Source organism: Rhamphochromis sp. 'chilingali' (assembly GCF_963969265.1).
Source record: "Rhamphochromis sp. 'chilingali' genome assembly, chromosome: 9".
Classification (NCBI taxonomy): domain Eukaryota; kingdom Metazoa; phylum Chordata; class Actinopteri; order Cichliformes; family Cichlidae; genus Rhamphochromis; species Rhamphochromis sp. 'chilingali'.
The window spans coordinates 6,688,187-6,706,475 of NC_137936.1; the positions used below are offsets into that span (position 1 = coordinate 6,688,187).

The 18,289-nt window shown below is 38.9% G+C and overlaps 1 protein-coding gene across 2 annotated transcripts; it reads right to left on the reverse strand.

Moving 5' to 3' along the window:
- Nucleotides 1-10,514: 10,514 nt before the first annotated feature.
- Nucleotides 10,515-16,325, reverse strand: LOC308402529 (bactericidal permeability-increasing protein-like). 2 transcript variants are annotated; one of them, XM_080891441.1, is made up of 16 exons: nucleotides 16,182-16,325; nucleotides 15,135-15,245; nucleotides 14,948-15,042; nucleotides 14,694-14,825; nucleotides 14,454-14,609; nucleotides 14,277-14,340; nucleotides 13,879-13,939; nucleotides 13,709-13,800; nucleotides 13,431-13,607; nucleotides 13,289-13,348; nucleotides 13,045-13,212; nucleotides 12,893-12,960; nucleotides 12,766-12,808; nucleotides 12,628-12,691; nucleotides 11,254-11,330; nucleotides 10,515-11,105 (listed from the first exon to the last, which is right to left on the reverse strand). In XM_080891441.1, the coding sequence occupies exons 2-16, from the start codon at nucleotides 15,135-15,137 to the stop codon at nucleotides 11,067-11,069; spliced, it is 1,299 nt and encodes a 432-aa protein (XP_080747567.1). In that variant the 5' UTR covers nucleotides 15,138-15,245; nucleotides 16,182-16,325; the 3' UTR covers nucleotides 10,515-11,066. The 2 variants fall into 2 exon arrangements, with proteins under 2 accessions (XP_080747567.1, XP_080747566.1); XM_080891440.1 differs by having other exon boundaries at nucleotides 14,928-15,042.
- Nucleotides 16,326-18,289: the final 1,964 nt, after the last annotated feature.

Genomic DNA, 18,289 nt, shown 5'->3' on the forward strand with positions numbered 1-18,289 from the left:
CTTGAGCTGCATACTGCCACCAGCTGCATAGGAGACGCATTGCACCATTAAACCTAAATCGACAATTCATGTGCTATTACTTATGTCTGAGTAAAGGAGCAACCAATCACACAAGTGGCTCCGCCCTGTCTCTCTTGATTGACAGACAAAGTCATTCTGCTGAAAAGTCGCATTATGAAATAAATTGACCATCGGGAAAAACGGGATTTTGAAATAAACACTGACTTTGAAAAAAGGTCATTTTGGAATAAAAACGGCTGGAAATAAATAAAATGCCTCAGGAATAATCTCTTTCATTGTGAAAAATAAAGACCATGAAATAATATTTCACAATTATAAGTAAATTTATATAGCAGAATGCAATATATTTCACAATAATGAGCATTTTTTTCAAAATGTGTTCCATTATTTCACAATATCATTCTCACATTACATATCTGTGTCTTATTTATTCAAATAGTTATTTATTTCATCATGACTTATTTATTTAATTTTGAACACTTTGGAGTTCCATACCCAAGGAGTTCTGATGTTCATTTCTTGATTCACAGGTCCTTATCTCTCCTCCTCTGTCCCTCCGCCCACGCTGCACAGGGTTGTAGTTCCAGGCTGCCCATAAGATTTAGTGGATGTGTTTGAAAATGTCGGACCAAGGACGTTATTCAATCTGTCTTACCCAATGCGGTATATATGTTGTTTTAACCTGTCTACATTAGTCTAGCCTGTTTCTCCCTTAAACATCAGAGAGCACCTTTTGCAGATGATAGAATACACAACATAACTACTGTTAAGTGCAGTCTTCTCTGAGATTGGGGTTCTGGCTCCCTCGTGTGGCTCAAAAAAGGTATTGTCCTTATTTTAGAAGTAATGACATAAATCTTATTTCCTCTCATGCTGTTGTTCGCAATTCACTCCGCTTTGATAAACATAAATTTGAGTTTTTATTCTTTCTGTTGAACGTTGTAATTTTACAGTTTTAAGGCTTTTTAGATTATGGATTTAATTGTAATTGGTCACACCAATTTGCAAATATACACTGCGCCGTCACTTGTGTCCAGTGAATATTATCGTCGATCGTTACAAACTGGTCCCCAGATAGTGGGTTCAGGACCAAAAGCCGTTTTGCAGCAAAGTTATTGATGAGAGTTAGATTTCGTTGTTGTTCTATTGGAAGGGAAGATGAAAAATTAATTAATGGGAAGACTACCTTAGCATTCGGTAAGACAGATTTTGCTTTTTTGTAAAGCATTCTTAATTGTTTGATGGAAGTTTTTTCTGCATCCTGGTCCCTATTATTAATCCCTATTGACAATACTACTAGTTTGATGTTTGGATGGACCGGCGTCTTTTCCAAAATCTGGAGAAAATGATAAAACGAGGCCCCTGTCGATTTGGATGTTGTCATTGTTGTAAGCCGGTATGCGGTTCAAATTAGAATCCCCTAAGAGCCAAATTGGTCGAGTCCCACAGAACGCCCAGTCTATGATTTTTCTGCCCTTCCGAGCCTTATGATACAGTGGGGCAAAAAAGTATTTAGTCAGCCACCGATTGTGCAAGTTCCCCCACTTAAAATGATGACAGAGGTCAGTAATTTGCACCAGAGGTACACTTCAACTGTGAGAGACAGAATGTGAAAAAAAAAAATCCATGAATCCACATGGTAGGATTTGTAAAGAATTTATTCGTAAATCAGGGTGGAAAATAAGTATTTAGGGTTAGGGGAAGGTAAGATCCCTAACCTGTGCTCAATTGCCTTCGGCAATCGAGCACGAATGCGCAGGCCATCCTTGCTCCCGGCTCAAGGAACCATGTCCCCAACTTGGTGCCCTGAAAAGGGATTGTTTTAGCATCCTGGGCATGAGGCTTCCAGATGGGGAGGGAGGGAGAGCGAGAGCGAGAGAGAGGGGTAAGAGAGAGGGAGAGAGGGGGGGGGAAGGGGGGGGGGGGGGAAGAGGTTTAGGGTTAAGGGTCAAACCAATATAGGGTTAAAAGTGGTTAGGGTTAGGATTGAACTCAGGGTTGGGCTTCAGGGATAAGGTTAAATCCAGCGCAGGGTTAGAACTGGTTAGGTTTAGGATAAACCTCATGGTCAGGGTGCTCCAGCAAATATATACAGAGACAGGTGGAATGACGGTAACAGCGATGATGATAATGATTATGACAAGCATAGCAACAACAAGACAGTAATAATCGACAAGTATGTACATTGTGTGGACTTTATGTCCTTTTAAAAACTTTTTTCATTCAACCCCTTAGTGTCTAATTTGGCAATCCAGACTCTTTCAGCCTTCCTCCAGCTGAATCTGGTCAGGAGTGTGTTGCCTGTCTCACCAACATATTGGATGCCACATTTGCTGCAAGTAATCAGATAAATACAGTTCTTGGAGCGTGGAGTACCGTTACATTGTGAGTGGAATACATTTCCGTTTGAGAAGCTGCGCAACCATATTTGGTGCTTAAAAAATTGCCCCTGGTCTCTGAGTTTGGGCTCAGAGAGAGGTGAGAGTTTTGCCTTAATGAGGAAATCCCTCAGGTTTCTATTCCTCCTAAAGGCAGCTATCACCTTATAATCACCCAGCAATTGGGTTTTCTGGACAAGATCTTGAAAGTTGTTCTTAATCACTCTGATTAGTTTGCACGTTGATGGGGCATATGTCAAAACCACTGGTAGAATGGGGGTTAAATCAATGGGTTTGGTCTGTAGGAATGATTTAAAGCATTTCCTAAGGAAAGAGCGACAGTACCCTCTAGTGGTGAGAGCTGAAAATAGAATTTTGGTCGCTGCTCTGAAATCAGTCCGCTGGGTGCAAATTCTGTGAAATCGCAATAATTGGGACTTAATTATGTGTGTCCGTGGGTTTGAAAAATACTTTGATGTCCAATTTGTGGGTCTGTGAAAAATTTGGGCCTTTAAAGGTGGTTGTGTCCAAGAAGTCAATTGTGGAGTTGCTAATTGTGGATTTAAGTTTAATTGAGTCATTGTGATCATTCAGAGTGCTTAGAAACGTTTCAAAATCTTGTTCAGAATGAGGCCATACTCCCCAGATGTCGTCAAGAAACCTGTAGTAATACAGTGGTTTTTTAATACATTTTGCCAGGGCTGCAGTTTCCCATTCAGCCATGAATATGTTGGCATATGCTGGGGCAAATTTCTTGCCCATGGCTGTCCCTTTTATTTGTAAGAAGAAGTCCCCATTGAACTCAAAGTCATTTCTCGTGAGATTGATTTCCAATAATTGTAATAATTCTTTTTCTGGCCTTTTCTTGTCTGGATATTTATGGAAAATATTCCTAATGGAGTTCATTCCCTCCTTAATGTCAATGTTGGTGTAAAGGCTGTCAATGTCAATCGAGAAGAGAAATGAGTTAGGGGGTACCTCTGCCTGTTTCACCTTCTCCACAAAGTCATATGTATCTTTAATGTAACTATCATGCTTTGTGGACAAGGGATTTAGGAAAAAGTCCAAGTATTCTGCTGTGTGGTAAGTTTCACTTTCACAGTCAGATATGATGGGACGCCCGGGGGGCACCTGGAATGGTACAGACCACTTTGCCGGGTCTTTGTGGATTTTGGGTAGCAAACAAAACAACCTTCCTCTTGGCTCAGAGGAGCCTAATAAATAGTTTTTTTGTTTCATATTAATGAATTTCTTTTGATAAAGATTATTAATTATTTTCTCCACAATAGGCAGTGTTTCCAAATAGATGGGTTTCTTCAATTTTGAATAGTATGTTGTATCATTTAGTTGTCTGTAGCCCTCCTGTAAATATTGATCTCTGTCCAGGATGACCACAGCACTTCCTTTGTCTGCCGGTTTTATAATTATTTGTTTGTTTTCTCTTAGCTCTTTTAGAGCTTTGGTTTCATCTCCCTTCAAATTGGGTTTGATGCGGTCAATGTGGAAATGATTTTGAAAATATTCATAATCAGCTTTCACCAAGGTGGATACCTCCTGTGGAAGCTGACCCAAGGGAGGAGACCAATCAGATTTGGGAGTGAAAGGCTGGGGTTCTGTGTCAGACTTATCCCCATAATGTATAGCCAATTTGACCCTTCTGTGGTATTGTTGGATATCGTATCTACATTGTAACAGGAAATTTTTATTATAAACTTTTGTGGGAATGAAATTAAGGCCCCTACTTAAAAGGGTCCGCTGAGCAGTGGAAGGCTGAAAGTGTTTAGATAAATTGATAACACCACTACTCACCCCCTCCCTATTTGCTGGGCTTATGGGGACACCACATTTACATAGTCACTCCAGTACTCCAACATACACTTCGCTGTCATATCAGTCCAGTGGATATTGTCCTTCTCTGTGTGGAACATTGAAGCAGGAAGAGTAGGTATGTGATTGTCCAGACCTGTAATAAAAGTGTTCAAGTGCAGCAGTGTTTCCTGCTCATTCCGGGGCAGAGCTAAGGAGATTGTACTCCCCAGTGTACGAGGATACTGCCACCTGCTGACTGAGCGAATGAACCCTATTGTAAACTGAATTAGCGTAATTACAAACGTGTGTTAAATTTGATTTAGTGATAATCGAGTGTGTTTATGCTTTTCTGTGTGAAGAGGATTGTTGGAAAAGTGATGATAATGTCCTCTATCACTGTCAATTGCCAGTAAACACTTCATCTGGCTGCTGAATCTTCGCGTGACATATTATAAAGTCTGTATTATGAACTCTGTCATTAGGCACCTAATGACAGGCACCTTTGTTTTCATACACACATGGCCGATTGTTGAGTGAAACAGATGAACCAGAATTGGTTTGTAAAAATGGTGCAACTTCAGTGATGTGGAACTGGTTTGATGTTTGTCCGTCAGATACACGACAAAGCACATTTTTGCAAGCGGCCGTCGTTATTGTCATATTTGTCGGACTAAGATGCTCTTAAATCTGGGAGTAACCTGGGTCCTAAACTCCGTAGGCCTATACTTCAGGTCAAACGAACACTGCAGCATCACTGAGAGTTAAAAACTGTCTCAATTCTTTCATCTTTAATAAAACGATCAGCATTGCTGCTTAACCAGGTGAAACTATGAAGTTTAACTTCCAGACATCCATGAAAACAAAATTTATTACATTTAACGGAGTTAGAAGTTAGCAGGAAGCTAGCGGAAGTTAGCTCGCTAGTTTCGCTAGTTACCTAAGCATGATATAGCATGTTCTGACAGAGATTTCTGGAAAAATTCAAACGTACAGCTCTGCTATCACGTCCAACATAAATGAAGACAGGAAACTAAACAGCAGTGACGTTTGTAGGGTTACTGAAGTTGGGCTAGCTGGTATATAATGATGTGCTACCTGATCGCTAGCGACACAGCTATGTTAGCATAACATAAACAGTGAAGCTGGAGGACGAACACTAACGTTAACTTTTATAAGTGGAAAAGTGTTAAAGTTCCTGATAGTTAGAGACAAATGCAATCGCATGGCAGGATGCTGTAAACGGACCAAACTTCAGTCAGGAGAACAACTTAGAATCCATCCACAATACAAGGTTAGTCATTAATATACTGCAACAACATGGGAATAGAGCAGAATTCATTCATTAATAAATCAATGGTACAGAAGTGGAGGAAGCAAGAATGAGTTTAATAAAGTTTGATTTATCTGACTGCTTTGTTTCGCTTAATGTGCCTTATAATCCCGTGCACCTTATGGTCCGAAAAATACGTAATGCACACTGCAGTTTAATGTGGCAAAGCACCTCTTTTTAACTCCAGTGGATATTATACATGGTTATGCTCAGGATATGTCAGCCCATTTCTACTGGAAATGCCTTTTGGTTAAACTTTCAGCAAGGAATTTGCATTTGCACTGTTACGTTTTTATAAAGCTTTAATGTACATAAAAACCAGCTTCTTGTTTAAGTGAAAATAAATGGAAGGTTGCCTTTTTGCGCTAGTAATGTTGTGGAGTTGTATTTTGTCTTGCATCAATTATATCGTCAGTTATATCGTTATCGCAAATTTTCAAATATATATCGTGATAAATATTTTTGGCCATATCGCCCTGCCCTAGCTGTTGTTCAATTGGGGAACACTCTCTGTTGAGGAGAAAAGCAAAAATTTGTTGCGGATACAGATTATCCATTGTTTAAATGTCCCGGTAGTCGAAAAGGAGAAATGCTAGGAGCTAACTGGGCGCTAACCGTATCATTCAAATATATTGAATGTCGCAATGTTGGCAAAGAGAGGAAGTGACGTAAGATTTGCGCATGCGGGGTACCGATTGGGTTTCCGGTACGGATCGGGTAGTGACAGTAATAACAGGTAAATGAACTTTTTTTTTTTATTATTTGACTATATATGAATGCTTGTGTATAAATACACAAACAATACACATATGCTTTCATGCTTTCAATTGTGTAATTTAAGTGATCTAGGTAGCTCTGTTTTGGAAGTTCAGTTAACTCTAGAAATGTGTTTTGGAGTTTGTACGTGTTTTGTCTCTAGGGGCTACCATATATATTTATATATAAACATATATAAATAAAACCACTTTTTTTTTTACATTAGTAATTCCTTTTGTGCATAATTTTATATTATTGTTAATAATAAATTAATTAAAGCAACAAAACAACCTGAAGAGCCGGTTCGGAGCCAAAAGAGCCGGAAATCCAATCACTACTAAACAAGGGGGAGGGTGCATCCAACCTCCTCGGCTGTAATTGGTCCAGCCCAGAGTCGATCATGACCAATTGGCCAATCCAACACCTTTCATTATTTATACCCTTCCACAAAAAAAAAAATCAATCGGCCCATAAAAACAAAAAATTGCCAGCGGCCCACCGGGCAAATGCCCGGTATTACCGATGGCAAGTCCAGCTATGGAAGGGGAGGCAGGAGGAGGAGAGACCCGAGGCAGCCGCCGGTCCGAGTATCAGGTGAACTGAACTTCAGGTAAGAAGTTTTGACCTGCAGTCCATCTGGGTCAGATATAAACCAAGTTTAGATGGAGTTTATTTTCATTGTGCTGACTTTTTACAGTCAGTTACAATAACTCGTACTGCGTGAGCTAGCATGACAGAGTTTCTATACAGCTGTTCGGTTGCTATGATGTTACTGATAGTGAACTTTATTTTATTCATAAGGTTAGTTAGTAGAGTTGCCAACAGCTCCTTAAAAATGGAATGGTCCCTCATTCAGAGAAAATATTATGTTCTTCGTATTGAGCTGAGAAGAGATGCAGTTTGTCCCGGACTTTAGCTAGAATGGAAAAAGACACAAAGCTGGAGTTATTCTGTCTTTACACTGCACAGCTGCCTCTTCTCTTATCTCCCCCCCTTCTGTTGCTACTTAAATCATGAAACTGTTCAATGATCAGCTGATCGGCTTTTCTCTCTTGTTTATTTATCGCCGACTTTGCGCCAGAGACAGGAAACTAGCGGATGTCGTGCTAAACAACAGCAGCATGTTTAAGCTTGATCAGCTGTTGTTAGAATTTATTTAATATTAATTTCTAGTATCAGCTGATGTTTGCTGGAGCCACAGCTGTAAAGCTGCTGGTCATGATGTCGGTTTGGATATCTGGTGAGAGGGAAACATGAAGATGAAACCAGGAGATGTCCTTACTGAATCATCAGAGCTGAACAGGTGATGGAGAAACAGGTTTACCTTTTAGGTGACATGAATGAGTTGAAGGGAAGTTATGAACTGTTTCTGAGAGACAAATAACACCAAGATCCTTTTCTAAGTAGCTGACAGCTGGTAACTGTGCAGGGGCGGGTCTAGCAAAGTGTTGCCAGGGGGCCAGGTAGGGCATTAACAGGGAAAGGGGGGCACAAAGAAATACTTTTCTTTCTTATTCTCATTTCAAATATTTAGCTTTTATTAAATAATTATCTGAATCTTGCGAACAAAGTTTTTATCTAACGTAAAATGTATAGAAATCATAAATATGCCAAAAAGACAGTGTACATCACTGTCACGACAGCATTTGTTTTCATTCAAAGGCTTTATGGCTTTAATACCTGGTGGGCCGGTCTGTAGTGAAAATGCCCAATTTTTTGTCCCAGTCCAGCCCTGCAGGTTAATACTGGCAGTGTCACCATGCCAGCTGACTGTATTTCATCATCAGCCAGTGTTGTTCTATATACATCAATATTACCAAAGTTTACCATAAGGCAGCATAGAAAGTATTTACTTGCTTTCAGGTTTTATTCAAATGTTAGTCTGTTCATTTGTTTCCCCACTTGTTTCCTGTTTCAAAATCAAACACCAGTTTGTGAGAAGATTATCTTCTTTTTTTAATAGGCATTGGTTTTGCATTGGCATTGGCTAATTTGCCAATTGTATGTTAAAAATGTTCGTATTTTAATAATCAAAAATGTTTTTGCCCAAAACATATGTGCACTACATGTCAGTAAAAATACTATGCAAATATTGCTGTCCTTGAATGCTGAGTAAACACTGACAAAGCACTGATTGTATCTCTTGTACTTTATCAACGCAGTATCTAAAAACTTTGCACCGTAGTGGTTAAAATCCCGTTCTAATAAGAGTTAAAAGCGCATTCGGTTATTAGGTTTATAGGGTTATTGAATTATGCTTAACGGTTGGTAGAATTGTTTTTAACATTATCTGTCAATTACATCTGCCACCCTTCTCCAAATCTGTGCCCCTACCTGGCCCCCCCAACAAAAATTTTCTAGACACGCCACTGCATGGTTGTTTGTTATTTGAAAAAAAGATAAAAAAAATGTTGAATAAGTTGAAATGTTCCACACTGTGCCTCTGTGATTGTTCCAGAATCCAGAATGACCTCTCCATGTGAAGACCATTTCCCCCCTGCATCTTTGCGGATTTAAAAGTTAACTGGTCTTCACGTTGCAGTGCAGAGTGATTGCCCTACACTCTTTGATCCTGTTCAAAAGCAGAATCCAAAAGTGTTTGCAGAATGGTTTCTGACTTCAACCTTTACTTCTTTCTGATATTTTTATATTTGAAAAAACTCAAATATATTTTGATATTTTTAGTTTCAGAAAATGTATTTAAATTTTTGTTATATTTAAACCTGTCATGCATGAATTATGACAACCTCAATCAAGATTTTTTTCTTAAGTATTTTTATTCATCTTTAGGCATGAAAAAAAGACTACATTTTTTAAAATGTACTTTTCGAAGAGTTTTTTACATGTCCACTTAGGTGGACAACGTGTTTTAATTTATGAAATTGACAAACGAGTGCACATCAGTGTCTAAAGTAGTGGTTTATGTGCAAGTATACCATCAACACTGATACAAATACAAAAAAATCAGCCTTTGAATAGCTGTCCACTGTAGTGACCACAATGAGTGAAAGGGTTAAAATGCTATTGATTGTATTTTAATGATGCAAGCCTTTAATCTCACTTCACTTTATTTTGTGACTATTTTAAGAATAATATAAAATATGCATTTCTGTTATTATTACTTTTCTATAATTTTACCAATTTAGGGGAAATAATGACAAAAGATACATGACTATTATAAAACAGACTGTGAAATTACTGCAAATTACTGTAAATATACCTACCAATTGACAGTCTATTAATACTTTCTGATGTTACATAGCCATAACAACAAAAAATTACATAACATAGAAGTTGATTAACAAGCAAATCTATGTAAAATTACAAAAACATCTGCAAATAAATCATCTTTATTTACAGGTGCAATTTTTCACGTTATTGTACATTCGACATGTTAATTCACGTCTTTTTTGTAATTCAATGATATTTCATGTATTTAAAAATAACAGGAAATTTCTGAAAAAATATATTTTAAAAAGTTCTGGTAAATTACAGATTTTGTTTACAGTGTAGAAAGCCTGTTGAAACATGTCTGGTAAAACATGATGCACCGTAATATGTGTGTTAATGCAGTTTGAAACCTGCTAATGCGCTCTAGTGTAATAGCAAATTTCTCCAAGAGAAGGACAGAAAGCTTCCTGCCTCTGTGAACTACATAATAAACATGTATTTGTTTTGAGTTTTTATATTTATATATATAATTATTATAATTATTATAAACTGTTTGGTGCTGAATATGTAAATATATTTGATTCATTTTGTGACTCTGACTCATTATCGATTACTTAGATTAAATATGTCAGAAAGGGAGGTAAGGCTTGCTAACACAGTGGTATAAAAACTATTGTAGATCAGTGAATTTATTAACTGCTAATTAGTGAAAAACTGAGGTTTGTCTCTGTCTTTCTGTCCATATTCACACATCTGAGTTTCCCATTGTGACAGTTTTTAAAGTTGTGGATAGAAGTGGGGGGCTGGCCTTATGCCATGTGTATTGTGGCTGTGAAAGTTATTCATATGAGTTTATTTATTTGGCGCGAGAGGTGGAGATGTTATTAGAATGGATGTGTGCTTTAGCTCAAACCTAAACCCCCCAAACTTGACTCTTTTTTAAAACACTAACTTTCTATGATCAGTATTTAGTGATGAACCACACACACCTCAATAACACTTTTATTTTAATGAAACAGAGCAGAAATAAAGTGATCTCAGTAATCTGCATACAGGAAGTTACTTTTTTATCACAGATTTTATTGAATCTGTAACAATAAAAGTGAAATGCCTGTCCAAATGTTGCTTTAACAGGACTGTGTTAGTGTGTTCGATTATTTTGTAACTGTTACAATGTTCGTAACCCTTCTGAAGCTATGGCCATCATGTAGAGACTTCCAGGTTACTTCACTCACTCAGGATCTTCCTAGACAACGTGGACCACTGAATCATACCCTTGACATCAGTACAAACCTTCCTGATGAGTTTAAGAAAAGATTAGGTCGGTATCAACTGTTTATATACCTATGACAAAAGTTCACAAAATCAATGCATAGAAAATATATAATATATATTTTAAAAATCAAATGATGTCCAAACAGTCATAAGACAGAAGTAATACTCATTCTCATTTGTTTTTTTTTTTGGTTTTTTTGTTTGTTTTTTGTTTTGGGGGTTTTAGTGGAATTTCTGCCAGATTATCGTACTCTGACTGTAATTGTGTCTTCATGGAAGGATGCCAGAATGCAGAAAAGACTCCTGGGAGTTTTCAGGAGTGCAGTTCAGCTGAACTGAACATCTGTCCCAATCAGGATGTAGTCCTAGAAGGAACAGTTCACAGCTTTGAGTTAGAAAATCTCTCTTAGAAATGTCAAGATTTCTAATTAGATCTCATGTCATAAACAAAAAGCACTATGCTCACAAACATGCTTAAACAAACTTATTAAACATATTATCAGTATCTCTGACCTTTAGCACATCAAGCTGGGTGTTCATAAGCTTCATCTTTCCAATTGTGGGCAGTGGGTATCCCTTAGCAAGTTGGGCTGTAAAGTAAGATTCATAATTTTAGATCAACTTTCACAGTTTTATAAGTGGCCTATTGTTAATAGGAAGTACTTGTATTAGACGGCTCATGTTTTGGAATCTATGGATCTACTGCCATCTACTGAAATACAACATTAAAATACACTTTAGGTGGAAAATCAGTGAGTTTACAAATCCAATCCAGTCATGGAGATGTTCAAGTTACAATCACACATTTCTGCAACTCCACCTTGAAGTAAAAACTTGACCAGATTTTAATTAGGCTTAATCTTTCTTTCAAGGTTTTCTCATAGGGCAGAGTTGCATGTCTCTTTCACTGCATCAGAACAGGGACGGTGACTCTACAGTTTCACTTTGAGGAAGAAGAATCAGTTGCAGGAATCCAGAGAAAGGTGATTGCTGAGGAAAGTTTGTGATTCGAGCACAAAAACCTTTGTGGCTGTTTGATGAGGTGAGAGTGGGCGAACTGTGGAATATGCTAAAGTAAGTTCACTGGTGAATTTCATTCATTGTGAAATGAGTGTGGTAGTCCCTAAATGGCAGCGACATGTTGGCTCATTGGGAAGACTGCACTATCCAACTTCCCTGCTTACTTATCCCAAACAATCTCCAAGCTACCCAGCGCCTCCCGTCTCTCTGTCGCACAGAGACAGAGAAAGAATAGAAGAATACGAGAAGCATAGATAAGCAATTTGGCCACAACATCTTGCTGATGAACATCATTTACAGCAGCACTAAACCACGTAAGAAGGACCTCTTCTTAAAAAACAAACACACGTCTCTGCTATGTTGTGCCTACCAGTACCCACACAGTGGATATACATCAGCAGTACGTTGCTGGAGGGCTGTTTTACTCAATGCACTGGTAATACTGTAACTATCCAATGTTTTCAACTACATACCCTGGCAGAGCTTTTGGGTCTGCACAGCAGCTTTTTATGGTCTGTTCTACTGCTGTCCCAAACTGGCTCGACATGAAGATGTGGATTTTGCTAGTTGGATAGGCCCAAGAGATTTTTCAAGTAAAAAGTAATGACAACGATTTGCAGGAGACATCATTAACTGTGAAGTCAGGAGTGGTTATTCCACGTTACAGTCATTGCCCAGTGTCAGTATTAAACTCGAGTATTTAAACATTCGTCTGCAAAACTCATTGTATGCTCTGTGTAGGTCCTTCAAGTTGTTTGTATAATATTCCCCAGGACTTTGGAAGCGTTGAGAAAATACAAATGGAAATCCTTTTTGGAACTTTTGGTGAAAAATCCTCTTTAGAGTTCAAAGTGAGGATGAACTCACCATTAACAGCAGGTATCACCACCAATTTGAGGACCCCTTGAAAGACATTTTCCAGTGGTCCTACCTGTAGGTTAGATGTAGGGTTAGTTCGAGTTGCTGATGGTTCAGACTGTTATTGTATAGAAACGCACTTCTTACCTGAAAGTCTCCCACATAACTTTTGTCCAGGGTCAGATCCATTCTGTGCAAATTAGACTAAATTAGAACGTGATGTTCATCTTAACAAAGACCTCTCGGCCCTATTTTTCTTTGCCAGTTAACTCACTTGTTGAGGGTGACAGCTGCAGCCAATTTCATTTCACTGACAAACATACGGGCACTCACGCTGGCCTCCTGTCAAGGCAATGGTGGTTCATTTCAGATGGTTTTCTAAAACCACAAAGACAATTTAAAAATCATATCAGCTGGGTAACTTACCAAGTTCAGGACAAAAAGAGGCGACAGAGTAGAGTTGGGCTGGATGGCAAAGGCCGTCACTGTGGTGGTGGCCTGGACTGTTGCGTTGTTGGGCTCAAAGGTCAGTGTGGGGGTTTTCTCCATCTTCACCAGTAGCTTCATCATCAGACCTGGGAACTGCTTAGCAATCTGGCAAAGAAAGAAGAAATTCAGATGACAAGCTACCAAACATTTATACTTTAAATATACCAAATTGTGTTGTCACCTGTGGGATAAAGGCTCCAAACGTTTTGGTGTTGAGTCGGATTGGAGAGCTTTTTGGTATCTGGCACGACAAAGTGAGAAAGGTTAGAGATCAGTTTGATGCCCTGAAAAGAAGGTATGAGACTCAGGAGGCAGCAGTTTACCATGTCATCAGTGATGGACAGGCTGAGGACTCCAGCATTGTTGTAGACGAAGGCTGCAGAGTTGACAGTAAAGGCAGACATGCCGATGTACAACATGTTGTTGTTCTGGGGTGGCAGGTAAAAGGCCGCTGGTGAGAACGGAGGCTCCTGATGTTTCCCGATGTTGTAAAATTCCCCCTGAGAAAGAAGACCCAGAAAACAATGCTCCAGATTTTTTAAAAACAATAAAATGATATCTTTGGATTCCTGTAAAAATGTAGTGTTGCATAATTCTCTACCTTCAAGCTCAGATCTATCGAGGACTTTAAAACAGTCGGGGACGATACCATGGAATATTCAATCTCTGCATACTTGTCCACCTTGGCTAAGACTGCATAGAGACAGAAGCTCACTCATGTGTTCATCACCAGTGAAACAGCTGATTGACTAACTAAACAGGATACTTTACCATTGAGAGTTTTCAGCTGAGGGTTTAAATCAGATACTGCATCAGCCACCAGGGGGCAGATCTGCAACAGCAAGTAGTGAAAAGAAGAACCTTATTTTCAGGAAGAAATCTGGAGACAGTGATTTGTATCGAAGAAAGTCATCATTAAAGGCTCACAGTGGCATTTCAAAATTAAACCTTTGGTGAATGTTTCAAACAAAAGAGCAGTTGTGGAAAAAATTAATTAATCAATGTACATGACCAACAGTGAAGCTTGGCACATCTGTAGATGCACCTTTTATATTATATATTCATTCTACTTCAGAGTAAAAGATAATGTGAGACACTGTGCACTAGCAGACACTTCTGGTCAGTTGCATGAGCTGGATTTCTGCTGCAAGTAGCTGATTTGCTCTCACCTGTTTCTGGAGTGCATTGCGCAGAGCCTTATCAATAAATGTTGTGAAGAGATTGTACAGCCAGCTAACAAAAGACAAACAAAAACAATAACAGCAGGATTTAGAGAAATTCTGCCATTTGTCAAGAAAATGAAGTAAAATAGTAAAACCCTTCTCCCTCACAGCTGGGTTTCTCACCTCGCTCCACCATGAAACTTGACCTTTGCACTTCCAACAGTGGCTGAGCAGCTGTCACTGCTGACCGCTGGTCGGCCTGTCTCGTCACTCTTGATGGAGATGGTCGTAGCGATACTGAGACCATTCACATCCAAATCAAAAGACCCGCTGTCCTTTCTAGTAAAATAAAAAGGATATCAGATATTATATTTTTAAGCAACCAAATTATTTTCCCTATAGAAGAGATGTTACCTCACTCACATTATTCGCAGGTACTTGACCCTCCAGTTTCCATTCAGACTGATGAAGGCATCACCTATAGACAGTGTGACTCCAGTCCCTGGCACCAGATCCACTGAAGACTTTGGTAAGCCCACATTAACTATGTGCATACTGGAGGAATTAATGTTTTTTTGTTAAAGAAGGAAAAGGACAAAATAACAGTTTGCTACAGAATCTAAACACATGCAAAAGAAAAAAAATCTGGTGGCTTACTTTGACAAACTATACTGAACCTTTCCAATCGGAGACACCTTCTCTGTCCCAGAAAAGTCTGGAATTTTGATTGATCCGAGTTTCTGCTGGATGACAGCCATGCCCAGTTGCCTGCCTAAGAAAAACCAAAGAAAAAAGAATCTGATGAACAAATCCTGGAGAAATCAGTGCTTTTCTAAAAATGAAGCATTTTTACACAAACCTTACCATATTCAATGCCCTTTTCTGTCAGCCTGACCTTTACTCCAGGATTCGTGCTTAAGGTTGTGGGGATGAGAGCCACCAGACCCAACCAACAGCACAGGAACATCTCAGCAGCTGGAAAGGAAGGACAAGAACATCAGCAAAATTCCTGTTTATGCAAGAGCAACAGAAGACAGAGCAGTACTGTGAAGAAAGATTGGAAAGAAAGAAATTAAAGAAGATGTACAAATACAACATTACTGAAATACTATGCAGTGGAGGAGAAGTATAAAGCAGTTTATTTCATGCTTCATTGAAAGAGCTAACAGTCATTGCTTCACATGAAACCACATGTCCCCTGAGAGGTCAGCAGGGTGAGCTTGAGCTATATCAACCTAGGCTGATTGTCAGGGCATAAAGATGGTCCACCATCTTTACCAGCACTGCGTGTTTCAAGCTAGATGTGCATACAGCTTTAAACCAGAGCAGTTACATGCTTTTTGTCTACAGCGTGTCATTCTCCCCACTAAACCAAAATAAAGCTAACCATTTCTAACTCATACTTCACTTTTGCTGCTGACTTTGCTTGAACTTTAGTACACTGCATGTGTGGATGGCAGATCTGGACTCTGTGCAAGTCTAAAATATGATAATGTGATGTAAAGTGTGACTGTCTGAAGAATGTGGGTTGTTTTTGTTGTTTTATTGAAGATCATCCTCAATGTTGTCAGTTTGGCTCAAGTATGTTTCATGTTTCATCTGAATGCAGATCTCAGTGTTTTCAACACTCAGAGATGGTGCACTCAATACAAACCACATCTGTCTTAACCTGAGTTGCAACACTAGTTTGCTCAACTGATAACAAGTCTTTACAAGTCAAACCTTATAACAACAACCAAAGCACACTGAGAGACTAAATATAACTTTTTTGCAGTAGAGTAGCCACGTACCCTTTCAGATTTTACCCTTTGAGAGATCTGTGTTAACTGCCTGCACCATCTGTGTTGAGATTAAGCATTACAACTCAGAAAACATTGCTGCCATATACATTTAACCCACACTCACTCTTACCTGAAGCAACAGTTCGTCCGGAAGACGTAGCTTGCCCTTTCTCAGACGATGTGCCAGCGTAGCCAAAGAGTCAGACTGAAAGAGGAAGAGAATCACATGCGCTCTAATTCACTTACTTAATCAGGAACTGAGCTTCTCAAAGAAACTCACCCAGCAACAATAAGCAAACATGCCGTTTGCAATGTCCCTTTATTGAATTTCATTCCACTCCCTTATCATTTCTTCACAAAAGACTAACAGTGTAGAAGTTAAAGATTATTAGAGATTTTAAAGACAGACTAAGTCAACTACTGTAAAGCTTGGTATTGTTTGAAGAACTTTATGTCCTTGAAAGTTTGTCCTCTTGTTTTGCAGGTATGTCTGTGTTTTAGTTCCTTGCATGAATTTACAGTAAGTACCACACAAGAACCAGGCACAACTCAACTTCCCACTTCCTCATCTCATGTTTTTCAAAGAATTATTGAATGTGTTCAGCTGCCAGGCCGGCTTTTTAAAGAGACAAAGGCTGCTTTCCACTCCATCCTTGTGGACTCAGTATCAGTTATCAGTCCCTTGAGTGAATTTCAAGCATTCAAATGGACTCAAAGATGAACTTGGTGGATTTTGGTCTCTTTATTAAAGTCAGTGGGATCTCACACAACACAATTTTGGCTATAACTAAAGTATTAATGTGCTTATTGTGACTGCCATAACCTTTTAACTCTCCATGCTATCAAAAAATACTCTTCAAATTGCTGCTCTGAGTAGATAACCACATGTGTTTTTACTGTACTTTTACTGTAAATGCACATTTCGACTTTCTAAAAAAAACAGAAGAAGAGACCAGGAAATGGTTCCTCAGTGAAAATCCAGTGTGATAACCACACAACCAAAAAGTTTACTATATCATATTGTTTGGTCATGACGTGCATCAATATTTTCTTTGTCATTTAAAAACCACTGAAATTGCTTCCTGCTTTTTGAATTGCTGTTTATGTTTAAAATACAAAGTCATCACACAGCAGCTGGTCAGTAACTGCGGTTATTGTCTGAAAACAGGAAGCCTTTCACTGAAAACTGACACAATTGTGTAAAACCTTTACAGTGGGAAGAAAACACTCTGCTTGCTGCTGATTGGTGGAGGTACAAAAAAGCAAGGTGGCATCCAGTCAGACCTGTTTTGGTCCACACAAACCAGCGGCTAGTATTATACACAATGATTCGTACGCTATTCAGTGTTTACTGCTGTTTTATGGAGCATCAAAGCAACGTGGACATCACTTACAATCTGAACAGTACTGAACTTTTACACAGTGAGAAATCTGAGGCAGCATGAAGAGGTAAAAAATAGCAGCGGGCCATGGGGTTAAAGTCTGAGAGAATCGAATTATTGTGCTGACAGGAGAAAAAGCATGTTGGGTGGATTATTAGTTTACAGCATTCCTCCTAAAGTGCCTACAACTGCAACACACGAAGTAAAGAGGTGGTAGGAAATACAGTCACATGAAGAGCTTGTGACACACATTCTGAAGGAATTGTTGTCATTTTTCTTAAAGTTCACCACCTACAGCTGGATAGCAGATGGCCCCGCCCCTCCCTGAGCCTGGTTCTGCAGGAGGTTTCTTCCTGTTAAAAGGGAATTTTTCCTTCCCACTGTCACCAAAGCGCTTGCTCATAGGGGGTCATATGATTTTGAGGTTTTTCTCTGTATGCACTAATGTAAGTTCTAGCTTACAATATAAAGCGCCTAGAGGTGACTGTGATTTGTGATTTGGCCCTGTATAAATTAAACTGAATTGAATTGATTTTAAACCGCTGCTTGTAGACAAAAACATTTCCTTTATTCCAACCTGAAACTTTATGTCATCAGCAAATACTTGGATGATTAGATAATGAATATGAATTTAATTCAGATCTAAATTGCTGGGCAAACTCTGTGTTAGACCCGTATTGTGTTTCTCGTGTATTGTTTTGTGAAGACATCTGCATTTAAATGGAGTGGCTATAATTAGTGTGGCAACACTACAGCTTACAGAGGACCAGCTCCAACCTGAGGACCACCCCTATATATGGAACCAACATGGCTCATTTGCTTCTCTTTGATTCAATCAGCCACAGCAGAGATAATT